The sequence below is a fragment of the Artemia sp. Qi Xiang Cuo genome, chromosome 4 (assembly GCF_049724085.1).
Source record: "Artemia sp. Qi Xiang Cuo chromosome 4, ASM4972408v1, whole genome shotgun sequence".
NCBI classification, from domain to species: domain Eukaryota; kingdom Metazoa; phylum Arthropoda; class Branchiopoda; order Anostraca; family Artemiidae; genus Artemia; species Artemia sp. Qi Xiang Cuo.
This window is the reverse complement of record NC_142797.1, coordinates 80,433,913-80,448,496: the sequence shown is the minus strand read 5'-3', so window position 1 is coordinate 80,448,496 and position 14,584 is coordinate 80,433,913. Positions and strand designations below refer to the sequence as shown.

The window sequence follows — 14,584 nt, the reverse complement described above, 5'->3', positions numbered from 1 at the left end:
GATTGAAAATTCAAAAAGCTAATGCCCCTTTTAATAGTCAAAATTGATTGGGGGGCAACCAACCCCCTCTCGCGCCCACCTTTTCCCCATTCAAATCCAATCAAAATTTTGAGATGGTCATTTTTTTCAACGCAGTTGAAAGTTCTGGAAATTAAGTCCTTCAGATGAAACCCCCCCCCCAGCCCTCAGGGCAAAGGTTGGAAGTTACGCCCCGGGGGCATATAAGGTTCTTATAGAGAGTATTGTCGTAGAAACTTCAAAAAGGGCTCAATCGATTGGAAATTGAAATGGCTAGTACCCTCTTAAATGGTCAAAAGTGATTGGAAGGCAACTAACACCCCTTCCAAGCCCACCCTTTCCCCAAACACATCAAAAAAATTTTTGAAATGGCCATTTTGTTCAACGTAGTTGAAAGTTCTGGAAATTAAACTTCTGAGCAGGACACATCCCAAACAATTTTCAGGGCAAGGGCTATAAGTTATGCCCTGGGCTATATAAAGTTTTCATTGAAATCATTTAGAAACTTCAAAAAGGGCTCATTCGATCGGAAATTCAAAGGGCTAGTGCCCTTTTTAACAGTAGAAAGTGATGTAATTGAAACTAGCCCCCCTCTCATGCCCACCATTTATCCAAACACATCCAATCAAAATCTCGAGATAGCCATTTTGTTCGACGTAGTTGAAAGTTCTGGAAATTAGGTCTTTGAGGATGACTATCCTTCCTCCTCAGAACCCTCAGGGCAAGGGTTACAAGTTATGCCATAGGGGCATATAAGGTTTTATTGATAACTTTGTCCTAGAAACTTGAGAAAGGGTGCATTCGATTGGAGCTAGTGCCCTTTTTAATAGGGCACTAGCTCCAAACGGCTAGTGCCCTTTTAGTACCTTTGAGTAGGACACATACCCAACAGTTTTAAGGGCAAGGGTTATAAGTTATGCCCTGGGGCATATAAGGTTTTCATTGAAATCTTTTAGAAACTTCATAAAGGGCTCATTCGATTGGAAATTCAAAGGGCTTGTGCTCTTTTTAATATTAGAAAGTGATATGAAGGCAACTAACAACCCTTCCCCGCCCATTATTTCCCCAAAAATATTCAATCAAAGCCATTTTGTTCAACGTAGTTGAACGTTCTGGAAATTAGGTCTTTGAGGATGACAATCCCTCCCCCTCAGAGCCCTCAGGGCAAGGGTTACAAGTTATCCCCTAGGGGTATATAAGGTTTTTATTGAAAACTTTGACCTAGAAACTTGAGAAAGGGTGCATTCGATTGAAGCTAGTGCCCTTTTAATAGTCGAAATTCGAAAGTCAGTGGACTTCGTGCACTTCAGACCAGGGCACTTCGTATCGAAGGAGTTGTCGACAAAACTTCGAAAAGGGTTAATTCGATTGGAAATCGGAGGGGCTTGTGCTCTTTTTAATATTATGGCAATTTTACCCACCCCCATAAGCAAAATCCTCCCACTTGGAGTGTCCACCGGATAATTACCCCCCCCCCCCCACCCCCCACCAATTAAAAGTTCTATCACATGCAAAATTTAGCAGCCACAGAGAAAGAGCAAAATGGGTACCTCGACGTATCGATGACAGTCCTTAGGGGTAACAAAGATATCATTTTGAATAGGGTAAAAAAAATTACCAGAAGTTTAATATGTCTTTTCCAGTAACGAAATTGAGAAAAAATAAAATAAACCAAACAGTTCATCACATTTTTTATTTTTTATTTTTTTTTGCAAAAATGCGAACGAAAAAAAAACCAGATCAGTGGGCAACGCTCTACCGTTGTCTGTACTAAAAGGTCATTGAATTCAATCTATTATAATTTATTAATTTTTTTTTCACCAGAGCCACTGCATATGGAATGGATGGCCGTACAAACTTCGCTTTTTTTAAAAGTCAAAAGTGATTTACCGGAAAATAGCCCCCCCCCCCCTCAGACAAATTTATCGGACCTTTCAATTGTGATGAATCAAATGGATATATCAAAGTTTATTTTGAGTGTCATTGGGGGAAAAAAGCATGGAAAGGGGTAGTTGGCTTCCAATCTGTTTCATCACTTAAAAGGAACTTAAACGTCGAATTTTGTTTGAATGGGGATTATTCCAATCTTATGGGACCCTTTGTTCGATACAATCATCTCCAGAAAAAAAAATGAAAACAAAACAAAAAAAAGGCTCGAAACCTCTACAGTAGGGATCTCTGGTCGTTTCTTTTAGTTAGGAAGGGGGCAGATGCCTCAAAGGGTGAATTTAAAAGAAAAACATCCCAACTCTCATTCAGCCCTCAGAAAATTACAAAATTAGCTCTAGGGAAGAAGGGTGAAAGTACAAATCGATAAATATTCCCTCTTAATTTTTGTGAAAATTCCTGATCTATGCCGTTATTATGAAAGTAAACAGTTACATTAAAGCTTAAAACGATCATATTTGATTCTGTATAGTAGGAGAGCAGCCCCTTCCTCATCCCCAACCACCCTTCGTGGTCTTGGAAACTTCGGAGGATACTTATTCGATCGGAAACTGAAATTTGTAGTCCTTATTGAGGTTAAAAGTGATTGGAGACCAACCAGCCCCAATCTAAGAGTAGTTTTTCTTATATATATATCTGGTCCTTTTGTTATCCCTTAGGTCATATGATCAACATTTTGAGGCATCTATTTTGTGCTTTCTCTGTGGCTACTCTATTTTGCGTGCAGGGGAATTTTCCATGGGTGGAATTATCTGGGGATGCGTTATCTGGGGGGGGGGGGGTCTCTGGGGGATTTTTCGTGGGCGGGAATTTTCCTCGGGGGGAATTTTCCGTGGGCCGGAGGTTTACGGCTTTTGGCAATTTTCTGGGGAAATATTTCGGGGGGAAAAACACAAGCCCCCTTTTTCGATATCCCTCTTAACATGCCTTTATAATTTCAACTTAATAGTCATAGCCATTCCTTAGATATTGCTGTTGTGTCCTTTTGACAACCCTCCTGCACATAGTTTGCTCTGCTTTTGTTTGACTCCCCCTCACCTTTTCTAAATGTTTTACCTTAAAGCCTCTATCCTTTTTGGAGACTCAGGATCAAACATGCCCCCTTTTCCCAATAACCAGTCTTGAATATAAACAATGGGCAACTTATTTAACTAACAGCAATTGCCCCAGGGACTTAGGGTTATGTCATCCCAGGAGACAAAGTTATTTCAATTTTCAACTTAAGAGGCATAGTTACTCTACCTTTTGACTATTTTGAATCAAATGACAGTATCAAAACTTTGATCGGATACATTTGGGAAAAATTGGAGTGGGGGTGGGAGACTGGCTGCTCCTCGACCACTTTTGACTTCTAAAAACGCCATTAGAACTTTTGATCTCTAATCAAATGACCCCCCTCTATAGTTAATATGACCAGAATAGCATTCAGGCGATCTCCCTCACTGTTTCCTCCCTGCTTTTTCTTTCTTTTTTTTTTGCATAAAACATACCAACCACAAACTGATTCTTGATAAACTGAAGACAATAATAAAAAGATTAGTACAAATTATTGAAAAAGTTTATTATTAACAACTGATTTATTCCAAAAAAAAATAAAACGACTCCAAACATCCCTTCTTCATGTAAGCGAGAGAAAATAACAACGTACAAAAATAAGAATTAAAAAACAAAGATGTTGACAAAACTAGAATCTAAGAAGATTTTGTAAACGCACAAATTTGAACACATAGATTCATATCAGTGCACCATTTTTCAGGCAACATCTTCGGGAAATGAACGCGTTTTTCCATTGTTTTAAATTTTAATTATTTGTTTGTGCATTGGATTTCCTTTGGCCAAAGGACTGGATGATATTACTCATAGGCCAATTGGAATAAAAAGGTAAGCCTCTCTTCAAGCCCCATTTTTGATGGTCTTTGCTCATGCATAAGCATTTGTTCATGAATCAGGCTTCATTTTCCCCAGGAATTAAGGCTATAAATTTTTAGGCCGTCCAAAAAAAAGTTTCGTGGTCCTTTTTCGTACACAATTTATGTGCAAAAACATTTTATTTAATTTTTCCAAATTGGTGTTCCCTTAGTCCATAGGCCTGTGGATGTAATTTTTCAGCCGATGGGAACATAGTTAGTGTCAGTTCCTGGACCCTGTAGTCAGAAGGCCATGCCAGTAAGCTAATATTTTCTATTGTACACTAGGCTCCCCTTAGCCCAATTATATTCAAATTCCATTAAAGCTTTCAGAATATCAGAAAAAATGTTTTTGGCCCTTTTTTGTGCCCATATTTGGGGCGATCCAATATTTATTTGATTTTCTTATACATGGGCTCCCTTTCATCCAATTGCTTATGGTGTTTAGTTTGATCCTGTCCAGAAACAATCTATTTGACATTTTTTTGCGGGATTGAGCCTGCAACCTATAATTTTTGTTGTATGTTTTTATAATTTTTAATTCATCAAACTTATCAGAGAAAAAGCTGATTATGTCTGCTTTTGTGCTTCTCTACACTCTTTGTTGAAAAAACAAAGAACAAAAAAAAAACATACAAATTGATGTCGAGTTGGCAAAGAGGATGTTTTGACCCAGGCATAGGTTAAAGTTTCAGGACATACATTCCCTTCTTTTTCTTTCTATAAAGTCTATTTGTCAACAATAGACGAACCTAATAGTTTAGAAGAGCTTCTTATGGGGCGATTTGGGCCATGTCCTTCCAGATGATATTTGTTGAACCCTTAAGTTACTTCGTGCAAAATGGCTATCTGATAATTATTATCGAAAGCTATAAGAGCACCTGCGGGCGGAAAAAGGCTAAGAGAACAGGACATTCATCCTCTAATCCATTGTCAAACAGTTTGTGGTAACGAGCTGTAAGTAAGGGGCGAATCGGCTCAATAGTAACCGAAACTCTAAAAAAAACGGAATTTTGACATCAATAGATATATCAAAAGAATGGACTTATTATGCTGATTCCAAAAACATTGAGGTTTCATTAAGTTTAGTTACCCGTCAAAAGCTACGAGGCTAAGAATATGTTCCTCATTTTCAGAAAAAAGGTGTAAATACTGAAACTCTATTGCAGAAGTTGCAAGCTCCCATCTTCAAAAATGAGGAATTTTGTATTCTTTGCCAGAAGAAAGATCACGGATGCGTGTTTATTTGCTTTTTTTCCCAGGGGTGGTCGCGTCGCATAAATAGTCCTAAAATATTTTGGAAAAGACCCATTCGAATACAAATTAAAAGTTTTAGTGGCTTTTTAAGTGACCAAAAAGATTGAAGTGCAACTAGCCCTCCTCCGGTACTCCTAATTTCCTCAAAGTCGTCTGATTATCATTATAAGATAACTATTTTGTTCAGCATAGTTCAAAAGTGCCGCAACTATGTCTTGGGGATAACATGACCCTTCACAGCCCTTAGGGAAAGGTCTGTAAGTCATGAAATTTCTCCTTTGCTTACGTATATCGTTTGTTATTGGTATGCAGACATTATTTTCGGAGGGGGGAATTTTTGTGGAGAAATTTTTCACTGGGATAATATTCCTTAGGGAGGGAAATTTTACGGGTTGAATATTCCAGGGGCAATTTTACAGTGGGGAGATTTGAAAAAAAATCTTATACAGATTTTTTTTTTACTTGTCTTACTTTCTGTTTGCCAACTCAATTTTGCATTTGGAGATGTTGTAGGGCAATTATCCGCTATTTTTAGCATGTGTCGATTTTTGAGAAAAAATTCAACAAAAAAGGGATTTACAAAAAGATCAGTAAAACAATTAGAAATTATAGTCTTTTTCAAATGAAAGTATGCTAAGGAGATTTTTTTTGGCTGAATCGCGCGCAAGAAGTTTTGCTTTGGAACGGAATTTTCAACGAGGACGAAATTGTCCTGACAAAATTTTACGGAGGAAGGGATATATTTTACGTGGAAAGAAATATCTACGGAGTAGTTTCCCGTGAGGGGAGGGAATGTGAACCAGATTTACCGTTATTATTTGAAAAATGATCAGAAATTAAATAAGGAAACAAGTTTTTTTAACTGAGAGAAAAGAGAAACATTAAAACTAAAAACGAATAGAAAATATTCCGTATATGAAAGGATTAACCCCCTCCTCAATAACTTACTCCTTACACTAAAAATTAACTGTTTTTCCCGATTTTACGAACGGCCCCTGAAGCACAAGGGCCGTTTAATTAGAATAGGAAGCTTTTTTAACAGTTCTAAATGCTTAAGCGTAAAGAGCAAGGTATTGAGGAGAGGGTAACCCTTTTATATCCATAATAACCTCGGTTTATTTTGAGTTTAATGTTGCTTCCTGCTTTTGGTTAAAAAAAAACTTGTTTTGTTTTTGTTTAATAGCCCTTAAGAAGATAATAAAACTTTAGATTTTAGACTAAATGATTTCTGTTCCAAGTAAATAAAACCAAGCATGCCATGCGCAGCGACCAGAAACATTATTAATAACAATACATTGGAGAAACATCACTCTAGACATATAAAAAAATCAACTGAAATCAGGAAGCAACAATAAAGCTATAAACAAACAGATATCTTATCCTTTTTAAAAGAGCAATAATTATATTTTTGCCCGAAAACGGCTGAGCATTTCCTTTTTGAAAATTGACATCTTGGGATTTTCTGGCCTAAGAAAATGATCTAGAGCTTGATCACGAGCTTGAAAAAATTCGCTGAGAGTCTAAATTTTCAAAACACTCCATTTAAATGACGTCAAATATTTCATCAGTATTTTAATGACGCCAAGCACTAATAAAGAAGTTTTTATACATGTAATTGCAACGAGAGACGTCATATTCAGATTTTCACAAGAAAAAAGACATTTGCGTACGGAAGATTTGCAACAACGAGGATCGAAATGGTTTAAAAACGAAAGTTTTAAAGAAAAGGCTGTATGCATGTTGCAGCCATAATAGTATAAAACTCGCTGATGTCTCGAATAATTTTTCCATAATTATATGAATAGACTAAAAATAAGACTCATAAAAATTAAGTTTTTCTTAATATCCTTAGCCCCTTTTTTTACTCATAAATATAAAATTGTCCTTAATACTTGAGAGATTCGATTAGTTTATTAATCTGGCACGATAACTTTAAAAACAAAATGGATAACTTTAAAAACAAATTGCAAAAAATAATTCCTTAACACAATCTAAATATTGGAACATTTTATTAGTCTAGCACGTTAATATTAGAAAATTTTTGCCACATTAAACTTAGCTAAGTTTAAAATATTACGTCTTTCGCAGCAAGAATTTCCTATTTTTGAACCGTTAATTTTATATAACAATAAAAAAATAGTCCTCTAGGAAGACCCCAAAACACAAATGTATAATTATTAAAAATAATAGTTCTTTTGGACAAGAATAAATTTTTGAACCATCAATCGTGACAAGATCAAGCGGACGATGCGGTTAGATGACATGCAACAGCGAGAATCAGAACGTGTCAAAAATGGAAGTGAAGGACAATGAATTGTGTGGCTGAAAAAAATGCGACGACAAGAATCAGAACGAACTAAAAGTGAGAATGAAGAAGAAAGAATTTTGTGGTTAGAAGACAAGTGGCCATTATAATTAGAACGATTAAAAACAACAATCTTCGACGCCAACAAGCTGTGGCATAAGACCCAGTACAAACCAACATAGATGCTGCAAACTCTGCAAATGTTAGTCACAAGTCATTGAGACCCTTGAACATTGTATGTATTCACTGTGGAGTCCCTCATTTTCACGAGGAAAGAGTAGCAAGCAACGTTAATTAGTTTTGATATTACTGCTTGCATGGTCAAATTGCATTACCACCTCCAAACTTTCCTAGTGAATTGGTTTGCCTTTATTAGGGTGTCATTTTAAGTCTAAAGACTTTTAGAAATAAATCAAAAACTTGAACTCATTTTTCGCTCTCGCTTCATTCAACGTAAGCGAAGATGAAACCATAAATAGTTGCTATGTTTTTAGCTTTAAAGAAGATATGTTTTAGCTGGCTAAATTTATCCCATAATCAATTTTACGGAATATCCATCACATACCACTGAAAGGGACTTTGAACCACCTTCATATGGTCAAATGTACTTTTCAGACCCCGATGAAGCTATAGAAGAACGCTTTTGCAATCTTTAAATTACGGGATCTCGCGCAACCTAATGGATTTCTTAGAAGAAATATTACAAGACACAAACAGCTATGCCAAAGGTTACATGAAAATGCGAGAAGTGGAGGATAACGTGAATCAACGTGCTGTTTCACTTCGACACCATCCTGTAAACGTGCAGCTGATTTTTCAAGCTGTAATACCCCACCTGCATTGGATTGGTTTTAACTCTTTGCATTTCGTTGGAACACTTTTTCAACAATATCTTGTCGAGATAGATATTCTTGTTGAGCGTCATCACATCCAATGGCTAAAGTTGAAGCAGAAAATTATTATGATTGAAAAGTACGTATGTCAAATGAAAGTTGGGGGGCAAATAATTGTGCTGAAAGAAGACAAGCGACAGCAAGAGTGTAAAAATGAAAGTGAAGAAGAAAGACATATTATGTTAGAAAAACAAAGCCATCACAATCTTTGACACCAACAATATGTGGCGTAAAACCAAGTAAAAACCTACAAAAATGCTGTGAACTACGCTAGTGTTATTTACAAATCATTGGGACCCTTCAAACTTATAAGCATTCCCTTTGGGGCCCTCCATTTTCCTGAGGAAAGAGTAGCAAACAAATCTGATTCACTCGGAGGTTGCTACTTGCTTGGTCGGATTGTATTGCCACCTCCACAGTTTCCAAATGAATTGGTTCGGCTTTTTTTTAAGGACGTAACTTTCTCTTTAAAGAGTTCAACAAATAAATCCAAAACTCATATTTCATTTTACTTTACCCGCATTAAGCGAAGGCAATAATTTTGCATCAATAGTCGTAATGTTTTCAGCTTGAAATTAGATGATCAAATTTATCACAAAAATAATTTAGTGGCATATCCACCACAAACCCCCTGAAGGTTACTTCAAGCCACGTATATATAACTAATTGTACTCTACACCTCAATGAAATTGTTAAAGAATCCCTTGAATCTTCTTTAAATAATAAATTCTCTCGTAACCTAATGGATCTCGTGGAATAAACATAGCAAGACACAAGCAACTATTCCAAAGGTTACACGGTGTTTGAAAATTTGGGCATAAAAAATGTAGTTTTTAGGCTTCTCTTCCTCCTCCCTACACAAAGATCCAACAGTCATTATCCCTAATAGCTGATTTTCAACCATGTATCACTGTAATTAGTTTTATGAAGCCTCATAGGAATCAACTTAGTTAAGTGAAACTTTAAAGTAAATGCCTGTATTAACAATTTATTTTATATGGATTACGTACATGTTTAAAAGCGAATACATCACCTCAATGCATTGCTGCCTCTTAATCTTGAAAGCACAAAATAGATATTTTAAATACCTTTAGGTAGATTTGCTATATCAGAATTTTCAATTACTAGTTTTTTCTATCTCTTTTAGCAGAAAACTATTATTTTGTGCCGAAAAATAGCAGGAGATACCACTGACATTGCTCTGACAGTCTTTTTTACTCCTTTAGATGGGCACTATAACTTTAAGTTTTGTTGAAATTAGTCTGCTTTTGACTTTCTAGAACCCTTGGTTCGACTGGGTAAAAAATAATTTCGGAGACCACACTGCCTTTCCATGACGATAAAATAAAAGTCCAAAATAGGGAAAATCCTTTTTAATCGACAGTGTATAATAAATTTCACAAAAAATACCAGCTATTTCGGTCACATATACAGTGACCGTCATCAGTAGTAAAACTAAACTAAAACAATTTAATACAAAAGTTTATATACTAAATCAAATAAAACTACATATTGTTTAATTCTCCAATTCTTTTCAAAGCGAAGGCTGAAGCTAGCTCTTTGGCCTTCTTGGATTCGGTTCATTAGTGTTCAATAATACAACGTTTGGACAAAGGTCAACTACATTGGATGAATTGAACTTTACTCTGTCAGATTTTAATAAATTATCATAGATATAGTTCAGCCCATGTTCACCTGTATCCCGATTCAAAGCAATATTCTTGAATAAGATTTTCTTTATTTCAAGCGTTTCACGAAAATTTGGCTTTACACCCCGATCCCTAGAAATTAAAGAGAAATTCTCGAACAAAATAAAATGGTCTGGAAAATTAAAAATAAGTTCCGAAAGGGCTGAAGTACAACCTTCAGACTTAGAATTTTGCTTTAAAGCCGAAGAAATAGAATCTCTATGTTGTAATAATCTTATTTCCAAACTCTGGTTAGTACGTCCCACATATGAGCTTCCGCAAGTACATGGGATCTGATAAACCCCACTTTGTTGCCCCAATGAAGTTAGATCCTTCCCAGAATTTAGAAAACTACCCAAAGTATTATTACTCTTTAAAGCTATCCTTAGACCATTGCTTTGTAAAATTCTTTTAAGTTTTTCACTTAGCCCGGGTACATATGGTAAGGAAGAAAAAACATCCTTCTCCCGAGTTGTCTCCATGACTTCCTTAAAAATCTCTAGAAAGCTTTTTCTTCTTTTTGAAAAAGTCTGGTTAATTAACCATTCTGGATACATGTTGCTTATTAGTATTTTCCTTAGAAAAGACAACTCCTCCTCAACAAATTTCGGAGAGCAAATACTGAAGATCCGATCAGTTAAAGAAATGATCAAACCAATTTTTACTTGGCGAGTGTGACCGGAACTATAAAACAAAAATCTATTGTTATTTGTCGGTTTTCTGTAAATTTTAAAATACAGACTATTTTTATTTTTTTCAAAAGAAGAACATCAAGAAAAGGAAGTTTCCCATTCTCTTCCAATTCAACAGTAAACTTTAAACCCTCCCCCAAACAATTAAGATGTTCCAAAAATCCTTTTAATTCCTCCTCCCCATAATCCCATACTTAAATAATATCATCCATCTACCGGCCCCAGAAAATATGTTTTAAAAAATATGAATCTTACGCAATTGTTTCAGAATTCTCCACAAAAATATTAGCTAATAAAGGGGATAAAGGGGCCCCCATAGGTAAATCATTTATTTGTTCGAGATACTCCCCTCTTCATGAAAAAAATAAGAGAACTTGTTGCACTACAACCCTACTAAACACACAATTACAGAAACATGCAAATCGGTCTTGCCGCAAATCAAATCCAAATTTCGGAAGAGCTTTCCTTCTCGAAGAGTTTCGGCTGCTTCTAAATCAATCTTCGTGTACGTTGATACAATGTCGAAGCTTGAAAGCAAAGAATTCGAAGAAATTTCTACTTTTTTCAGTTTTTCAACCAAATTCGAAGTATTCTTAATATACGGATTTGTGTAGACAAAAGTGGTTTACAGATTGACACTAACCACTTGCTCAAAACACTTGTTGGTGACCTTGTACTTGACATAATTGGTCGTAATGGTAGGTTAGGCTTATAAATTTTGGGAAGTCCATATAATTTAGGGCACAAGGAACTGCGTGGCAGGCATTTGTAATAAAGTTGAGGTGTAATTTTTTCTCTCTCTCTATTTATGATAATTTATTAAAATCTGACAGAGTAAAGTTCAATTTATCCAATGTAGTTGACCTTTGTCCAAATGTTATATCATTGAACGGCTAATGAACCGAATCCAAGAAGGTCAAAGAGGCTAGCTTCCACCTTTGCTTTGAAAAGAATTAGAGATTTAAACAATATATAGTTTTATTTGATTTAGTATATAAACTTTTGTTTTAAATTGTTTTAGTATAGTTTTACTACTGATGACGGTCACTGTATATGTGACCGAAATATCTAGTATTTTTTTGTGAAATTTATTATACACTGTCGATTAAAAAGGATTTTATCCCTATTTTGGACTTTTATTTTATCAACTGGTTAAAAACACAAACAAACAAACAAACAAACACGAATCCGTGATCATTCTTCTCGTAAACAACGCGAGATAAAATATTTTTATATATAGGAGCTGGAAAATTCCGCAGTAAATCTTATAATGTTTGATTTGATAGTGTAATTTTTACCGGCATAACTAGCCCTTTTAGGAGTGTTTTCCCCTTTCTAAAACGTGGTAGGTATTTTCAGACTACGCATCAATGCTTGTTGCGTAGTTTAAATATACATATATACATATGTACTATCCATTTAGTGAATAGTACCTATTTAGAATCAGCATAAAAAGTGAATTGTTTCGATGAAAACTGTGTTTCTTATAATTATTGGTTACAAATAGCACGAGTTGCTCGTTATCACGAACTGTTTGTTGGGTTGCAACGTACAATGTGTTTAAGGCATGAGTAAGGCTAGCCAGCATAACTTGATAAATCTGGCGATAAGTTTTACTGGTAATTTATTATGAAAAGAAAATCCTACTCGAATTTTATCCAGTTGATAAATATCCTTAACATATAAGCCAGTATTAGTAATTAGAGAATACTTACCAATGACACATTCATTGTCTTTAAAAATTTTTGGAAATACGCAGTCACATAAGAAACCTTTAAGCGTAAAAAAGGGCCTACAGGTTCGACCCCCAGAAGAACAGTCAATAATTCCTTCTGGCTTCAAGCATCCAAAGGAAAGGAATAAAATTATACAAGTCCCTAAAATATTCATTTTTGCAAAATGAACATAACACATCCAGGTTATGATAGAGAATAGACTAAGAATCTTACATTGCTAAAAAAGTGAACGAGGTTCTCTAGTAAAGAACCTATGAAAGACCGGTTTGCCACGTTAAACAAACTTACCAATCCTTAAAAAACAAACCTCGACTAAACGCAGACGTTATTTACTGACATGATAAAGACGTTTATACCCAGAAGAGTAACATTAATTTTATTTCCAAATTAAGATTGTACATCCACAGTCTAAAATACCTACGTCTTTAATCGTCTATTAATTGTGCTAAGAAAGAATTCATAAGACAAAGAAGTGACAACTTTAAATTTCTCGGGATACTAATGGACTCAAATAAACCATTTAAAGGCCATGTAATTCATCTTCAAATGAAACTGTCAACAAATATTTGAATGATAAACCATCCAAAATTTATTCTGCCTTTTTTAGCCCTGAAATCGTTTTATCATTCTCTGTTACATTCATATATAAATTATTGTCCGAATATTTTTTTGAATAATTTTATAACTCTTATTCTTCCCCTTCAGAGGCAACAAAATAATGCTCTGCGCATATTGAAACTCCAACCACTCCAACCACCAGTTGTCCTAGGAGGAAATAGGTCTTGATAAGCCCGAGTGCGCCAAGCTAAGGTTGGGACCTCTTAGCTGTGATTCGCGTTCCCGTCCCTAGTGAGGCTAGAAGAGAGCCTTAAGTTTAATCTCATCACGGTGGAGTAGTGAAACGTTCTACTGGTTGCCTAGCCCGACCGGCAAAACGGCTAACGCAACGCGGCGCCATAGGTTTGGGGAGCAGCTGGTCAAGAAAATTTCCATGAAACACCAATCGATCCACAAGATTCAGTTATAATGATCAATTCTACGGCATCCATAATATTTATCAGGCTGATGCCTGATTCGAGAATAGAGAGACTTATCCCCACCAAGAAACTTAGAGTTGGTTCTATGAATGTAAGAAGTTACAATGCCGAGTCAACTCAGATGCTCCTTGCTAATGAAATGAAAAAGTATGGACTCAATATATGCTGCCTTTCTGAGACTAGATTGAACGACATACTGACGAAATCAATTGACATCACGGATTCAGAAACATTTAAATTTTACAACTCTGGACCGACTGACGGGAGTGGTATCCACGGAGTTGGACTCCTCCTGGACCCAATTCCTGCATCAACTGTCATTTCTTGGCAACCAGTGTCAGCAAGAATCTTCACCTTGAGCCTGAAAGGCCGGATTAGTAACGTGACTATATTGTCCGTCTTCGCACCTATCAAAGATAGCCCTGATGATGCCAAAAATGTGTTCTACTTTGAGCTACAGAGATTACTCGACTCTGTGCCAGGACATAACATAATATTTGTCACTGGTGATTTAAACGCAAGGGTCGGTAAACCAGATGAAAACACCAAAAGAATGACCGGACGCTATAGCATCGGAGATAGAAACTCGAACGGCGAGAGGTTACTACAGCTTTCCAAATACAATGAGCTATGTACGGTTAACACTCAGTTCGAGCATAAGAAGTACCACCTTGTGACCTGGAGATCTAACGATGGGGTCACCAATGCCCAGATCGACCATTTCCTCGTCAGAAGACTTTGAAGGAGCTCATGTTTGGATGAAAGAGTATACAGAGGCACAGATAAAGGCTCAAAAACGGCTCCGACCACTTTGTTCTTATCTCTAAATTCAGTTAAAGACTAATCACCCACAAAAAGAAGATAAAAACCGATCAGTTTTTTGTATCAAGACTACTAAGTCCACAGATCAAGGCAGATTTTGAGCTACAGCCTAGCAATCGATTTGAGGGCCTTACTGACTACACTGACATCGAAGACCGATGGTCCAAGACGAAAGTCCTGACAAAATATGTTGCTGAACAAGCTCTTGGTCACAGAAAGAGGAGACCATGGCTCTTGAGAGGCCAGCTTTCTGTGATGTGCAGGAGACATCGTTGATCATCT

At 36.1% G+C, this 14,584-nt stretch overlaps 2 protein-coding genes across 2 annotated transcripts in view; one reads left to right on the top strand and one right to left on the bottom strand.

Moving 5' to 3' along the window:
* Positions 1-12,541, bottom strand: part of LOC148953483 (uncharacterized) — a 208,442-nt gene extending 195,901 nt beyond the window's left edge. The window contains exon 1 of the mRNA XM_089087977.1: positions 12,423-12,541. The gene's annotated coding sequence lies outside the window, so the exon portion shown is untranslated. The remainder of the gene's footprint in view (positions 1-12,422) is intronic.
* Positions 12,542-13,469: 928 nt separating this feature from the next.
* LOC148953482 (protein CFDP2-like) lies at positions 13,470-14,222 on the top strand. Its single transcript, XM_089087976.1, has one exon. The coding sequence runs from the start codon at positions 13,470-13,472 to the stop codon at positions 14,220-14,222; it is 753 nt and encodes a 250-aa protein (XP_088944102.1).
* Positions 14,223-14,584: the final 362 nt, after the last annotated feature.